Below are 12,805 nucleotides of genomic sequence, written 5' to 3'. Positions count from 1 at the left end.
GGACACGATCACTAGGCACTTTGTAGCCATGTGAGTAACTCTCTGAACAGATGATTGGCAATTTTATAACAGTGGAGAGGTTGTCCATAATCCTTGTGTGCCAAAGGCAAAAGGAAGGGGCTGTGTAGATGTCAAGGAACTAGTGTTGATTGGCTCAAGATCCCAGTTCTCCTGACAGCAGATGGTGGTGATGCTGCTGCTTGTTAGGGGATGAGGAAGGCAGTGAAAGAAACAGATTGAAGATGCCACCCAGGGCCACCATCATCAGGCTTGATCTAGATAGGAAACTCCTGTCTTCCCACAGCCCTGGGAATGTTCCCCTCTAAGCACATCTTCTAATGTGGGGCCTCTCTTGCTGAGAATGAAGATGTTATGGGAGAGAGAACACAAGCTTCTGATGCTACAGGTCACAGGGGAGGAGCAGAAGGCTGCTTTCTTGCTTTTTATAAAAGTGGGTAGCCTGATTTTCATGATCCTAGTAGGCCCACAGTGGTGAACGGTCTCCAGAGAGAAGCAAGTCCATGATCACAGGGCCCTGCTCACTCACACCAGCTTTATATTCAGCACAAGAGTCCATTGGCTGAGGGGAGACCTCCGTGTTCTGGGGGCTTCTCTAGCCTCTCTGGTCCCCACTGGTCCCATCCAGTGGCCATTGTGGACTCAGGGAGCAGCCGTCTGCAGCCCTCCTAGCTAAGAGGTGCCTACAAAGACCCATGGCTCTTCTTTTCTTCCTCCTAACTGGTAGAAATCAAGTTTACCTCAGAACAAAGCTCCCTCCCATGAGCTCAGGAGCAGGCAGTTAACAGGATGAACGGATGAGAGGGTGATCTTAGATCTGGCCCCTCTCTGAGTTCATAACATGCTCATCCATTTTCTACATTATGTGAACTCATGGAACTTGAACCATCACACGGCAAGCATGGAGCATGATGGGAAAGCCAGCCTCCTCTCCACTCTGCCACTGGTTGATTCCAAAACCAGACTAGGCTGTTCCCGAAAACACACAGATAAGGGCAATCTCACAAGGTAGCACTTGGATATAGGAGCAAGATAGGCAGAGTCCCTCAAGAGGAGAAGCGTGTGTGTGTGTGTGTGTGTGTGTATGTGTGTGAGTGAGTGAACCGATTTGACCAAACAGAAACAGGAGTTGGGGTCTTGGCTTCTCCACTGTTCACTCTTCCCAGTCTTTCTGGTTACTCAGCTGTCCTTGCTGCCTCCCATGAGCTGCTACAGAGCTGTGATTCTGTAAGGCCAGGAGGCCCCTGTTGCAGTGAGAGCGAGTTACCTGTAGAGCTGTCGTCTCTGTGGCAGATCCTCCGTGCTCAGGAAATAGCTGTGGGAATGGGGAAGGTATACAGGGTTAGCATGCCTCAGAGCAGATTTGCAGGCCACAAGCCCTCCCCTAGCATCTTCATGGTGTCTCGTGGGGGACTGTGGCCTATAAAATGAATGATGCTTATGTTACATCTGGCCACACTCATGACCACAGCTGCAGAAAGCCAGGTGGTACAGGCGCAGAAGGCCAGGTGGTACACGCAGAAGGACACACTGGTGCAAGTAGTGTCAGCTTCAGCTGCCCCCTGCTCTGACCTTGTTCCTCGAGCAATGAGTCCTCACACAGCAGTGAGGGCAGTGGCAGCGCATACCTAGTTGTGAACACGCAGTTTCCCTACTGATTAGTAAACTCCTGAAGGGCAAGGAGAGACTTTATACAATCCCATAAAACCCGGTCTGGGGCATGCATGTCTGCCTCTCCTAAGCCTGAGAGTGCCTCCTGGGTGAGCAGTGAGGCAGAGCAGAACTCATCAGGTGCAGGGCTGGGCCTGGATGCCTACAGACCCCTAGACTCCCGTTAGCTGCTGAATAATCTATACAAAGCAGCTTGATTTCTCTGCACCTTGGCATTTATTTTTATTTCATGTGTGTGCACGTTTGTGTATATGTGCACAGGTGTCCACATGTGGACTTGCCTGCAGAGGCAGAGGATGGTCTTGGGTATCCCTCCTCAGGAGCTACCCATCTTATTTTTTTTTTGGTCAAATCAGTACACAGACACAGACACACAGACACACACACACACACACACACACACACACACACACACACACACTCATCTCTCACTGGGCCTTGGCTCACTGGTTAGGTGATGAGCTCCAGAGCCCTCTCACTGGGATTACTAGCACATGTCACCATGCTTGGCTCTTTCATGTGGGTCCTGGGGCTTGAACTCATGTCCTTATGCTTGCATAGTGAGCACTTTAATGATGGAGCCATCTTCCCAGCACATGTCTTGTTTTTCTTTTAAATGGGCAAGGATATGACCATACAACCACATAACATATAACCATAGTATTAGCGAGACCATGCTGCAGATGTGCTTAGCCAGTGCCCAGGTCACAGACACTCAGCAAACAGCTGCCACAGAGCAACATTTCTGAACCCTTGCTGCCTTACTGGTGTGTGCAATCTTCCCTCTGTCAGCCTTGTAGCTTTGGGAGTCGGCCAGTCAGGCCTGAGCTCACAATGGAGCCGGGTAAGTGCCATGATCTAGGAGGGGAGGGGAAGCCCTCTGAGCTGCATTTTCCCTTCTTCCAGCATATTTAACTAGAAATAAGAAGCAGATCTGCTAGCAGTCAGAGACGGCTCCTGGGATCCAACCCCCGGGTCTTACTCACATCTTATTCCTCTTCTCATCGTAGGACAGGATCTTGGTCACATCCCAGTCCCCAGAGGTGATAGACTGGATGTTGTCATTGCTGCTGTTGGGCTGAAACACAGATGAGACGTCAGGAAGGAGACACTGGGCCCCCGCTCTTGTGCATCATTCTGGAGCCTCTCAGTGTGAGGCAATCTCCACCCCTTCTTCCTTCTCGTCTACACAGCCTGGCTCGCATCCAGAATCCTCTGCGATGCACTCTGGTGCTCACATCCTTGTCTGAGTGCAACCAATGAGAATACCATGTGGTCCCTCTGTCGGGCTTGTTCCTGGCACCTCATCCCACCTTCTTCTACAGACACATACCCAAGGCTGATACATTTGTGAATTTAATGTTTGTGTTAGGACCCAAGATGGAGGAAAGAGTGTGTGTGTGTGTGTGTGGGGGGGGACCAGGCAGAATCAGGGGAGGTGTAGGAAGGGAGGAACCCAGTGTAATTCTTCTGACTATCTCTGCCATCCCTGCTGGGGGCCAGGTGCCACAGGGACTGAGTGTGACTCCTGATCACCTGGCAGAGTTCTCAAGTCTCACCCAGAGGCCTGCCTTGTAGTCACCAGAACCTACCATCAGATGCCCGATACAAGCAATATTCAAATTTCAGTTGGGATGCTGAGGTACAGTTGTGGGCAGTTGTCCTGAATGGCATATGCCCTGGAGAGCCAGTGCAGGAGGGATTGGAACCTAACTCAGGTGATGGAGGCCAACACATGGGTCTGCAGACCCAGGGGCAGCTGTTCTGAATGGCATATGCCCTGGGTAGCCAGTGCAGCGGGGATGGAACCTAACTCAGGTGATGGAGGCCAACATGTGGGCCTGTAGACCCAGGAGCAGGCAGTGTGTGTGAGGACCTGAGGGTGGATGTGGATTCAGGAAGGCAGTGCAGCCTCAGGCCATCCTGGGCTTGGAAGCAGAAGTCAGGGCAGAGCGGGTGCCTGGGGTAGGGTGGGAATCACTTCCAGGTGGATGCTAAGGGATTCTCAGCGATTTCTGATCATCCGCAGGCTTCTAGAGACTGGGGCTCAATAAAAGCATCAGAAAAAAATTAAATCTTGCTTGAAATGACCCCAGCCAGAAAGTGAACAGATCAAATCAGATTTTGGACAGCCCATAAATCATGTGACTAAGTGGCTTGAAAACAGAAATGGCTGCCTAAGCTGGGAGTAGCCATCATTCCTACCCGAGGCTTTTCAGGGCCCTTCTTGCCTCTTCCTCCCAGATATTCCTTGAGAGGATGGTCCGGTAGTTTTTCTTCTGGGTCCATATATATGTATATATATATATATGTGTGTGTATATGTATATATGTATATATATATATATAGTCTCCCACTTCACTTCGTGTGTGTGTGTGTGTGTGTGTGTGTGTGTGTGTGTGTGTGTATGTATAGTCTCCCACTTTGTATCAATGGTGTTTCCAATTACATTTCATACACTTGTCCCATTCTTGGTAACGTCAGCCAGCTTTAAAACCAAACCTGCACAAGAGGATGGGGTTGGTGACACAGAATGTCAAGCACATGACCATCTTCATCACCTTCTGCCTCAGGGCAGAGAGTTCAAAGCTCAGCGTCCAGGCAGCTCTTCCTGGACCACTGTGCTTCCAGGGAGGCATTCACCAGACATCTGTGTCCCTGCTGGGCAGCACTCATCCTAAGCTGCTGGACCAGAACAGGGGACTTTGAGTTACCATATCCTTAAGGCCAGATCTGCCTTAAGGGCAGACAGGCAACTCATCGGTCATCTCTAGTCTCCTGTGTGCCTCTGTCATTTCTAGAAATGTCATATGCCATGTTTATGCTCTTGCACATCAATAGAGAATCTGGACTCTGGCCGTTGCCCTGCTCAGAGCCTCCGAACTTAGACGGTGCCATGCTGCCCTCAGCCTCAGAACCCATCTGTGAGCACCAGCCTCCCAGGTTAGCACACCAGCACAGAAGGCAGCGAGATTTACCTGGGAAGATGACACAGTGATATGGTAGAATTTCCCCCGTCCCCCCTGCGGGATTGCTCTGACAAAGAAAAACTTCCGGCCATCCTTGGAGAATACAGGCTCTTCATTCTGTGGACAAGGGTGACAGGCCAGTCAACACAAAGCTTCCTGGGAGCACAGAAAGTGAGTGGGGGGAAGGGGCACCCTCAGGTGTTTTGTGTGTAATTTGTAATGAGAGAGGGAGCTGAAGGTCTCTTTGGGGCTAGAAAGTCAGACCTTTGATTTTCTAAAAGCAGAGGGAGAAAGGGGCACCCAAGTCTACAGACCAGGCCTGGGGATGGCTCAGTTGGTTAAATGCTTGCTGTGCAAGCCTGAAGACCTGAGTTCAAATCCCCAGAACCATGTAAAAAGCAGCCTGTAGCAGCAGGGGTCTGTAACCCTAGAGCTGTGGGAGCAGAGACCGGTGGATCCCCTGAGTTTATTGGCCTGTCTGACTATTTTATTTGGTGAGCTCCAGGTTCAGCGAGGGACCCTATTTCAAAATATAAAGTGGAGAGCAGCTGAGGACAGCACTGACCTCTGACCTCCACAGGCACATGCACATATGCAGGGGCATTCATATGCACACCTATACACACCTATACAAATACACACCTATACAAATATGCACACCCATGTAGCCACACACACCTGCACATGCACATCTCGGCAGAGGCAGAGAACTCTGTTATCCACAGTGTGTACAGATCAGTGGAGAAATGGGCTGTGCACGCACCAGGCACAGCTCACAGGTGGGAATTAAGCCCAGGGACACACACTGGACTTCAGTGGCGGCTGTGAAACCCCTGAACACCAGAAGCTGCTGCACTGACTTTTGCCACTCACCAGCTCAAAGTCAACTGGGAAGACTTGCCATAAACCCTACCCTTCCCTCTAGTCCTGTCTTCCACCCTTTTCCTTAATAAAACCCATCTGACACTAAATCACCCATTAAGGAGGCACACCCAAAGGGAACTCCCCTCCCCCCCCCCCCCCCCCCCCACCCCCACACAGAGTAACTATATCTATTTTAAAACTCAGACATCAGGGAACCCACCTGGGCCTGGCTCTCACTGGGGACATCCTAAAGAGGCAGGTGCTAGGTGGCGCATTGGTCTGAGCACTAGACAGGTTTCCTTGGAAACAACTAGGGTCAGGGCTACCAGCTGAATATGACCTGAGCAGTGTCCTGTTACCACACTCCTCCTGGCACCCCAAGAGCTGAGCAGGTACTTACAGCCCTTAGCTTGCCCTAGTGGGAAGTGGCCACTGACGAGCAGAGTGACTTTGGTACAGTAGCATCTTTCTCATATTCTGAATGCAAAGTCTGGACTTTGTATCAGTAAACAATTAGCTGGTTACTCCAATTACTAGCTAAGATATTGTGTGTGTGTGTGTGTGTGTGTGTGTGGTGTGTACACACACATATATTATCTATGTATATATATGATATATACACACACACACATATATATACATATGTGTATACACACACACACACACACACACATATATGATTGAAGAGGCTTCCTGATAATACAGGGATAAGAACAAACAGTAAATAAAACGCAGCTGGCCCAGGAAAAACTCATTTCCCCACAGTGAAGGAACACATGCAAATATGATGTGCTCAGAGAAATGAACTAACATGTGATTAAAATGACATTTAATCTTCATGAATATTTGCAATAAAAATGAAACCTTTAATCTGCAAATATTGATTTTTCTATTTAGAGTTGGGAGTGTGGTATTTAACAGAAGAGGGAGTGGAGAGAGCAGCCGTTAATTTGGCTTTTTAGATGGACTTTTGTTTGCCAACCGTGGGCTGGATGAGGCAATAGTCCCCTCGTTTTGCAGGGGAAGAGTTTGCACTTTGGACAGAGATTAAAAGTGATATGATTTATTCTGGACAGAAGCACTGTACTCATGTTAAGAAGGCTTCTGAAGTCATTGTCCACTGCTCTCTGGAGGCTTCCAGAATGTGCAGAGAAGGGCAGCCTTTGGAAACTTGCTCATGTAGTAAACAAGTTGTGTGTGTGTGTGTGTGTGTGTGTGTGTGTGTGTGTGTGTGTGTGTGTGTGTGTGTGTAATTGGAGAACAGAGGTCAATCTTGGCTGTCCTCCCTCAGAACACTGTCCACCCTGTTTTCTGCAGCAGGGTCTCTCATTGGCCTGGCGTATGCTGATTTGGTTAGACCGGATGGCCAGTAGGTCTTAGGGATCTCCTGTCTCTATCTTCTCAGTCTTGGGATTCCGAACATGTCCCCCCTTGCCTTGTGTTCATTTGTGTAGGTCCTGGGGCTTGAACTCGGTTCTTCATGCCTTCATGGCAAACCCTTTATAGGCTGAACTACCTCTGCAGTCCAGAGAGCAAATTTTAGTGACAAAGTGCAGGATGTTTTTGACTTGGGCACCAGGATTTCCATATCAGTTCTGCCTCTTGTTTGACATGGAGGGATTCTGGTTTCCTTTCTATGCTGCCTGACCACCAGCTCTCGCCACAGCGGATCTTCACGCAATACGGTCTCTCTGTGGCTTCTGCTAGTTCCTTCTATAGCTTCTATCCTCTGACCTTCTAGCTCAGAGTTTGATATCAGCCACATATCTGGCTGAAGATGTGAGACAGCCAAAACTCACCCACAAGACGAGTGTTGTGAGGTAGGCAGCAAGCGTGTGAGGCTGGGCAGGGCCTCCTAGATCTGTAACAGGGCCAACTTGCCAGTCTGGCAGCAGTGATAGGCATCCGTGTGGCCAGATGAAATTTACTATTTCTTTGGCATATTCTCAGAGGAGAGGGCTCTTGGTAGGGGTATACACATATGTATCCTGTCTTTGGCTTCTGGGGTTCTCTTTGGGGTCTTTAGGAAGGGGATGGCGAGAGAAGGGCAGGTGATGAGGCCTGGGCATGAAGATGGCTATGGTGTGGCAGATGCCAACCAGCTTGCAGGCACCACAGTGGGGAAGCTGAACAATTGGAGCAGACAGGATTTCCCCCACCACCACCCCGGGTCTGCAGGGTCTTCTGGGTTGTGTGCAGCAAACTGTTGCAACACACAGGAGGTGGATCGGTGGTGGAGTGTGGCCTCAGTGTATTTCCCTGGGTCGTGTCTGCGGACTCTGATGAGAAATGCTTGATATCCTGAGGGGCAGCCAGAGGCTCCCTGGCAGCTGACAGCAGCCCAGCTTTACACAGGCTCCTATGCTGCCCAACAGCACTGCAGCCCTAAAAGGATGCAGAAAGATGCAGATCAATTTAGAAAATATGTCTGTGGATCCCTCTAGGGGAAAAGGATGCAATGGGAAGCTGTTTGAAATTGGAATTCTCTGGAGCTTAAGTAATTACGACCCCCTTGTAGAGTCCCAGGCAATGGTATATGTAGGTCATCAACTCTGACCCCCTCATAGAGTTCCATAGTGTGTAGATGGTTAGACTCACTGTAGCTTCTCATAGCTGGCTGGGATGTGACACACCTATCCCGTGTGAATGGCTGGGCAGCCTGATAGCCACAAAGCATCCCAGAAAGGATACTCCCATAGAGAACACAGTGCTCTAAGAAAACATTTAATAAAATGGGCATTGAGGGTGTCCAAGTCATCATGTAGGTATCTTCTCTACTTCTAGTTTTTTTTTTTTAAACATTTAAAGTGATTGCATCTTCAAGTATCAGCCACTTGCTTGGTTAATTAGACATTTACATTTTAAAACAGTAAAGGCGATTAATCTAGTGTTACTATTTCTCTGTCTCTATGTTTCTGAGCGCTGTCCAGGACTTCAGAACTCACACCCTGTGCCTGAGCTGGTGGTTTTCTCCTATGTGGTGAGATGTTTAGTCAGAAAATGGGGAATTACAGCTGATGCTGGCGCTGTGGCCACTCTGCCAGGCTGAAGAGGAGGTGAACAGTAGAGGCCAGCTGGAGGCTCCACCCCCTAGAACCCCAGGCCAAGGCAGTGTGTCCATCCAGGGACTGGAGTGAGACCAGATAGGAAGTAGCTCCCCCGGGGAAGTCTCTTGGGGTAGGGTGCAAGGACACTGAACTGTACTCTGCCCCGAACACACTTCTAGCTGGCTTTTCCGGGAGCCTGTCCTTACCTCCCTTCAACCCAGCCCTGAGTCTCCCTGTGCTCGCTCTACCCTGTCCTGATTTTCCCCGGCTCCCCTCTTGTCTGAGGCTTCGGGACTTAGGAGCCATCCCATCTGCATGTCTAGGTGGGAACATCACTGACAGCTGTGCCCTAGATGGTTTGTTTCCAAAAAGAATCTAAGGAGGCGAGAATCCCAAGTACAGCATTTAACAAGACAGAGCAATCCCAGCATTCAGTGCTGAAACCTCCCTCCCCCCTCCCAACCAAAATAGCCTCAACAACCACCCTGGCGTCTACTGGCCAGCTTTGTGTTTCTGTGTATGTTTTATATGAACAGCCTACACTACAGGGGGCCTTTTGTGTCTGCTTCTTTCACTCAGCGTCTTGTCCTCATGGTAGCATGGTGGGGATCCTTCAGTGGACATTTGTGGTAGATCCACACAAGGAGTATTACTCAGCCTTGATGAAAGGATGGGTATCCTGATACATGCCACGGACAACATATGCTTAAGTGGAGCAGCTGGCTTAAGTTTTTATAGCTAAATATTTTTAACTGACAAAAATTATAGTTATTAAATAAAATATTATTTTAAAATGTGTATGCATTTAAGAATGACCGAATGGAGTTAATGAATACATGAATTATAATGTCTTCATTTCATCCAGTTATACATTATTTTTAAAATTTGTGTGTATGTGTGTGAAACCTGCGTGACTATGTGCAGCGTGGGCATGCAGGATCCCTTGGAGGCCAGCAGAGGGTGCCTCCTGGAACTGGGGTTACAGATGCTTGGTGAGCTGCCATGTGGGTGCTGGCAGTGGAACCTGCGTCCTCTGCAAGAGCAGCCATTACTTTTTTATTTTTATTTTTTATAATTTATTCACATTAATCCCGATTGTTACCCCCTCACTCATATCCTCCCATTATCACCCTCCATCCCTCCCTCTTTCCCCCTGTTCTCCTCCTCTAGTGGGAGCCCTCCTCTCCCACCATCTGACACCAGCCTATCCTGCCTCATTAGAATTTCCTGTATCCTCTTCTTCTGTGGCCCAGTAAGGTTGCCCCACCAAGGGGAAGTGATCAGATAGTGGGCACCAGAGTTCATGTCAGAGGTAGCCCTCCCCTTACTAGGGGAATGAGCTGTCCATCAGCTATATCTTGGTAGGGGTCTAGGTTCTCTCTATGCATTGTCTTTGGTTGGTGCATCCGTTTGTGCAGGCCCTTCTGCGTCCTTCTATCCCTCCACTCTTCCATACGACTGACTCTCCACTCTCTGCCCAGAGTTTGGCTGTGAGTCTTAGCATCTGTTTGATCCCCTGCTGGGTGGAGTCTTTCAGAGGACATCTTTGGTAGGCTCCTGTCCTATACCCTCTCTTAACCACTGAGCAGCCATCTCTTCAGCTCCACGTAAATGTAAAGCATGTAGTACATTGACGATCGAACTAGGCTGTGCATTAGGATCTCCTGAGCTAACTTGTCCTGAAAAAAACTGAGACCAACCAACATCCCGCAGCATCACACATTCCTAATAAGCACCTATCCTGTCCTTCGAGTAAGAACATGGGGTTGATGGTGGCTAAGTTGACTGACAACTTTACTGGATGAAGAAACAGCTAGAACATTGGTGAGGTACAACTTGGGGCCTGACTGTGAGGTTGTTTCCCAACAGGATTAACTGGCTGACACCATCTTTTGGCCTGGGTTCCCTGACTGAATAAAAATAGAAAAGGGAGGAAGCCCACTGAGTACCGCCATTCGCCTCTGTGCTTCCTGACTGTGGGTTCAGTCATGTGACCAGCTGCCCTACATTCCTGCTACCATGACTTTCCTGTCACCATGAGCCAACATCAACCTTCCCTTCCTTAAGTTACATTCGTCAGGTATTTTGTCACAGCAACGAGGTGAGTGATTGATACACGTGGTATTCATCCCCCTGCGCCTGGCTCCTGTCACTTATCACGGTGCCCTCCAGCTTCATCCATGTTTCCTTCTTACACCTTCTTTGTATCTTCTTTACCTTTTTGTCCCTTGCTGGACAGTCAGGTTGTTGTCTTGGCTGTTGTGAACTGCAGTGCAATGACACAGGACTCATTTCCTTTGGATACCACCAGTAGTGGGAGCTTACTTTTAGTTGCTTGAGGAACCCCCCATGCTATTTTCTGGAGGCTTCCCTAAAGTCTATTCTTGCCAACAGTCAGAGTTCCCATAGTCTCCCTAAGACACATCTGTCATCCTTTTGATGTGATGTGATTTCATTCTGTGATTTCAACCTGTGTTTCTATGGTGGTTACTGATGAGTATTTTTCATGTGTCTGTTGGTCATTTGTGTCATCTGCCTTTGAGACGTGCATATTCGGATTTTTTTCTATTTTAAAATAGAGCCATGCATATTTTTCTAAAATCGAGTCATCTCTTTGGGCTTGAGAGATGTTTCGGCAAATAAGAGCACTGGCTGTTTCCCCAGAGACCCAAGTGGGTTCTCAGCACTCACACGTCAACTTCCAGCCTCCTGTATGTAACTCCAACTCCAAGGGATCTGATATTCTCTTCCGTAGATATTGCACTCAAATGGTGCACATACACACACTCAGGCACACACACATATATGTAAAGTAAAATGTCTTAACATTTTTGAGTTGTTTCAATTCCTTATACATTTAAGTATTAACCCCTTATCTCATGTGTACTAGTTACTTTTTAATTTCTGTGATAAAATATCCACACAAAATAACAACTTAAGAGATAATGTTTTGTTGTCGTTGTTATGTTTTCTGATTCAGCTTGACAGTGCTGTGCATCGTGGTAGGGACAGTAAGGCAGCAGGAATGTGAACAGCCAGTTTCATTGCATCCACTGGCAGGGAGCAGAGAGATGCACGCTGGTGCTCAGTGCACATTCTGGGTTAAGAAACACCTAGGAAATTGGTTCTCTGTCTGGGGAGGTGGTGCAGCATCTTTGGGGGGAAAACATGTCACTGGGGGCAGGCTTTGGAAGTCATAGCCTCATCCCAATTCTCTGGCTTTCTCTTCTTAGTGTTTGATCTGAAGACGTAGCGCTCAGCTTCCTGGCCTTGCTACCTGCCTCCCTCTTGCTTCCATGCCTCCCCATCATGATGGACCCTTATCCAGCTGGAATCAGAAGCCAAAATAAAATCTTTGATTCATAACTTGTTTTTGGTCATTGTGCTTTATCATAGTGAGTAACTAACACAGGGGCCACTGCTGATGGTTGTATTCTCAGTTATAGACCCTTCCATGTCAATAAAAAAAACCCACATAACTGTGTTTCTTAGTCATAGCTCCTTTGTTGTGGGTGGAGCCTGGGCTTTGTACACGCTAAGCAAGCGTGCTACCGCTGAGCTCCATCTCCAGCCCTCTCTGCAATGATTCTCTGGATTCAAGTCTGTTTTGATTTTTCTTACAAGACTTGAAGATAATTTTTATTTCCTTGGGTGGAATAAAAGAGAAGTAAGTTTCCTGAACTTTGTTCTTTCTAACACAAGAGTGGAAAGAGACAAAAGAATCCACTGAAAATACCAGTGTTAAGGGGTCGCTCTCTGAGTATGTTAATTCAAAGAATGTATCACAGGGTGATTTACGCAGGCTTCTCCTGATAGCTCTTACTTTTAAGGATTTATTTTTTAAATAAAAACTTAGGTGTGTTTGTGTGTGGGTATGTGCACCTGAGTCGGAGGGCTTTCAGAGGTCCATGAGGTGTCTGATCACCCGAGCTGGAGTTACAGGCAGTGTTGAGCCCTTCAGCACTGAGCTGGGATGTGAACCACAGTCCTCACTAAGGGCAGTTTGCATCTTAGCCACTAAGCCAACTCTCCATCCCTTCCGTGCTGGGGCCTGGACCTCAAGCACATTGCATACATGCTTTACCAGTGAGCCACACCTCAACCCCCAACCTCATTCAGTCTTCAGCCCCAGAGCCTGAGTTATGCATAAGGAAAAAAAAATCTCACGGATGATCCCAGGGTCAAGTTTCTGAGAAAATATTTCACTGAAAGACGTCACACTTATAAAATCATTCC

The 12,805-nt window shown here is 48.2% G+C and overlaps 1 protein-coding gene across 4 annotated transcripts in view; it reads right to left on the bottom strand.

Annotated features, from left to right (window-relative positions):
• Dpp6 (dipeptidyl peptidase like 6) overlaps positions 1-12,805 on the bottom strand; it is an 846,101-nt gene that overhangs the window by 45,050 nt on the left and 788,246 nt on the right. For all 4 annotated transcript variants that reach the window (XM_051152206.1, XM_051152208.1, XM_051152205.1 and 1 more), the window contains exons 13-15: positions 4,668-4,775; positions 2,676-2,767; positions 1,286-1,333 (exon numbers count right to left, since the gene is read on the bottom strand). In XM_051152206.1, the coding sequence (XP_051008163.1) occupies positions 1,286-1,333; positions 2,676-2,767; positions 4,668-4,775 (248 nt within the window). The remainder of the gene's footprint in view (positions 1-1,285; positions 1,334-2,675; positions 2,768-4,667; positions 4,776-12,805) is intronic.

Source organism: Acomys russatus, chromosome 10 (genome assembly GCF_903995435.1).
Source record: "Acomys russatus chromosome 10, mAcoRus1.1, whole genome shotgun sequence".
Classification (NCBI taxonomy): Eukaryota; Metazoa; Chordata; class Mammalia; order Rodentia; family Muridae; genus Acomys; species Acomys russatus.
Note: the sequence above shows the minus strand (reverse complement) of the source record. Positions and strands in the feature narration are given on the sequence as shown.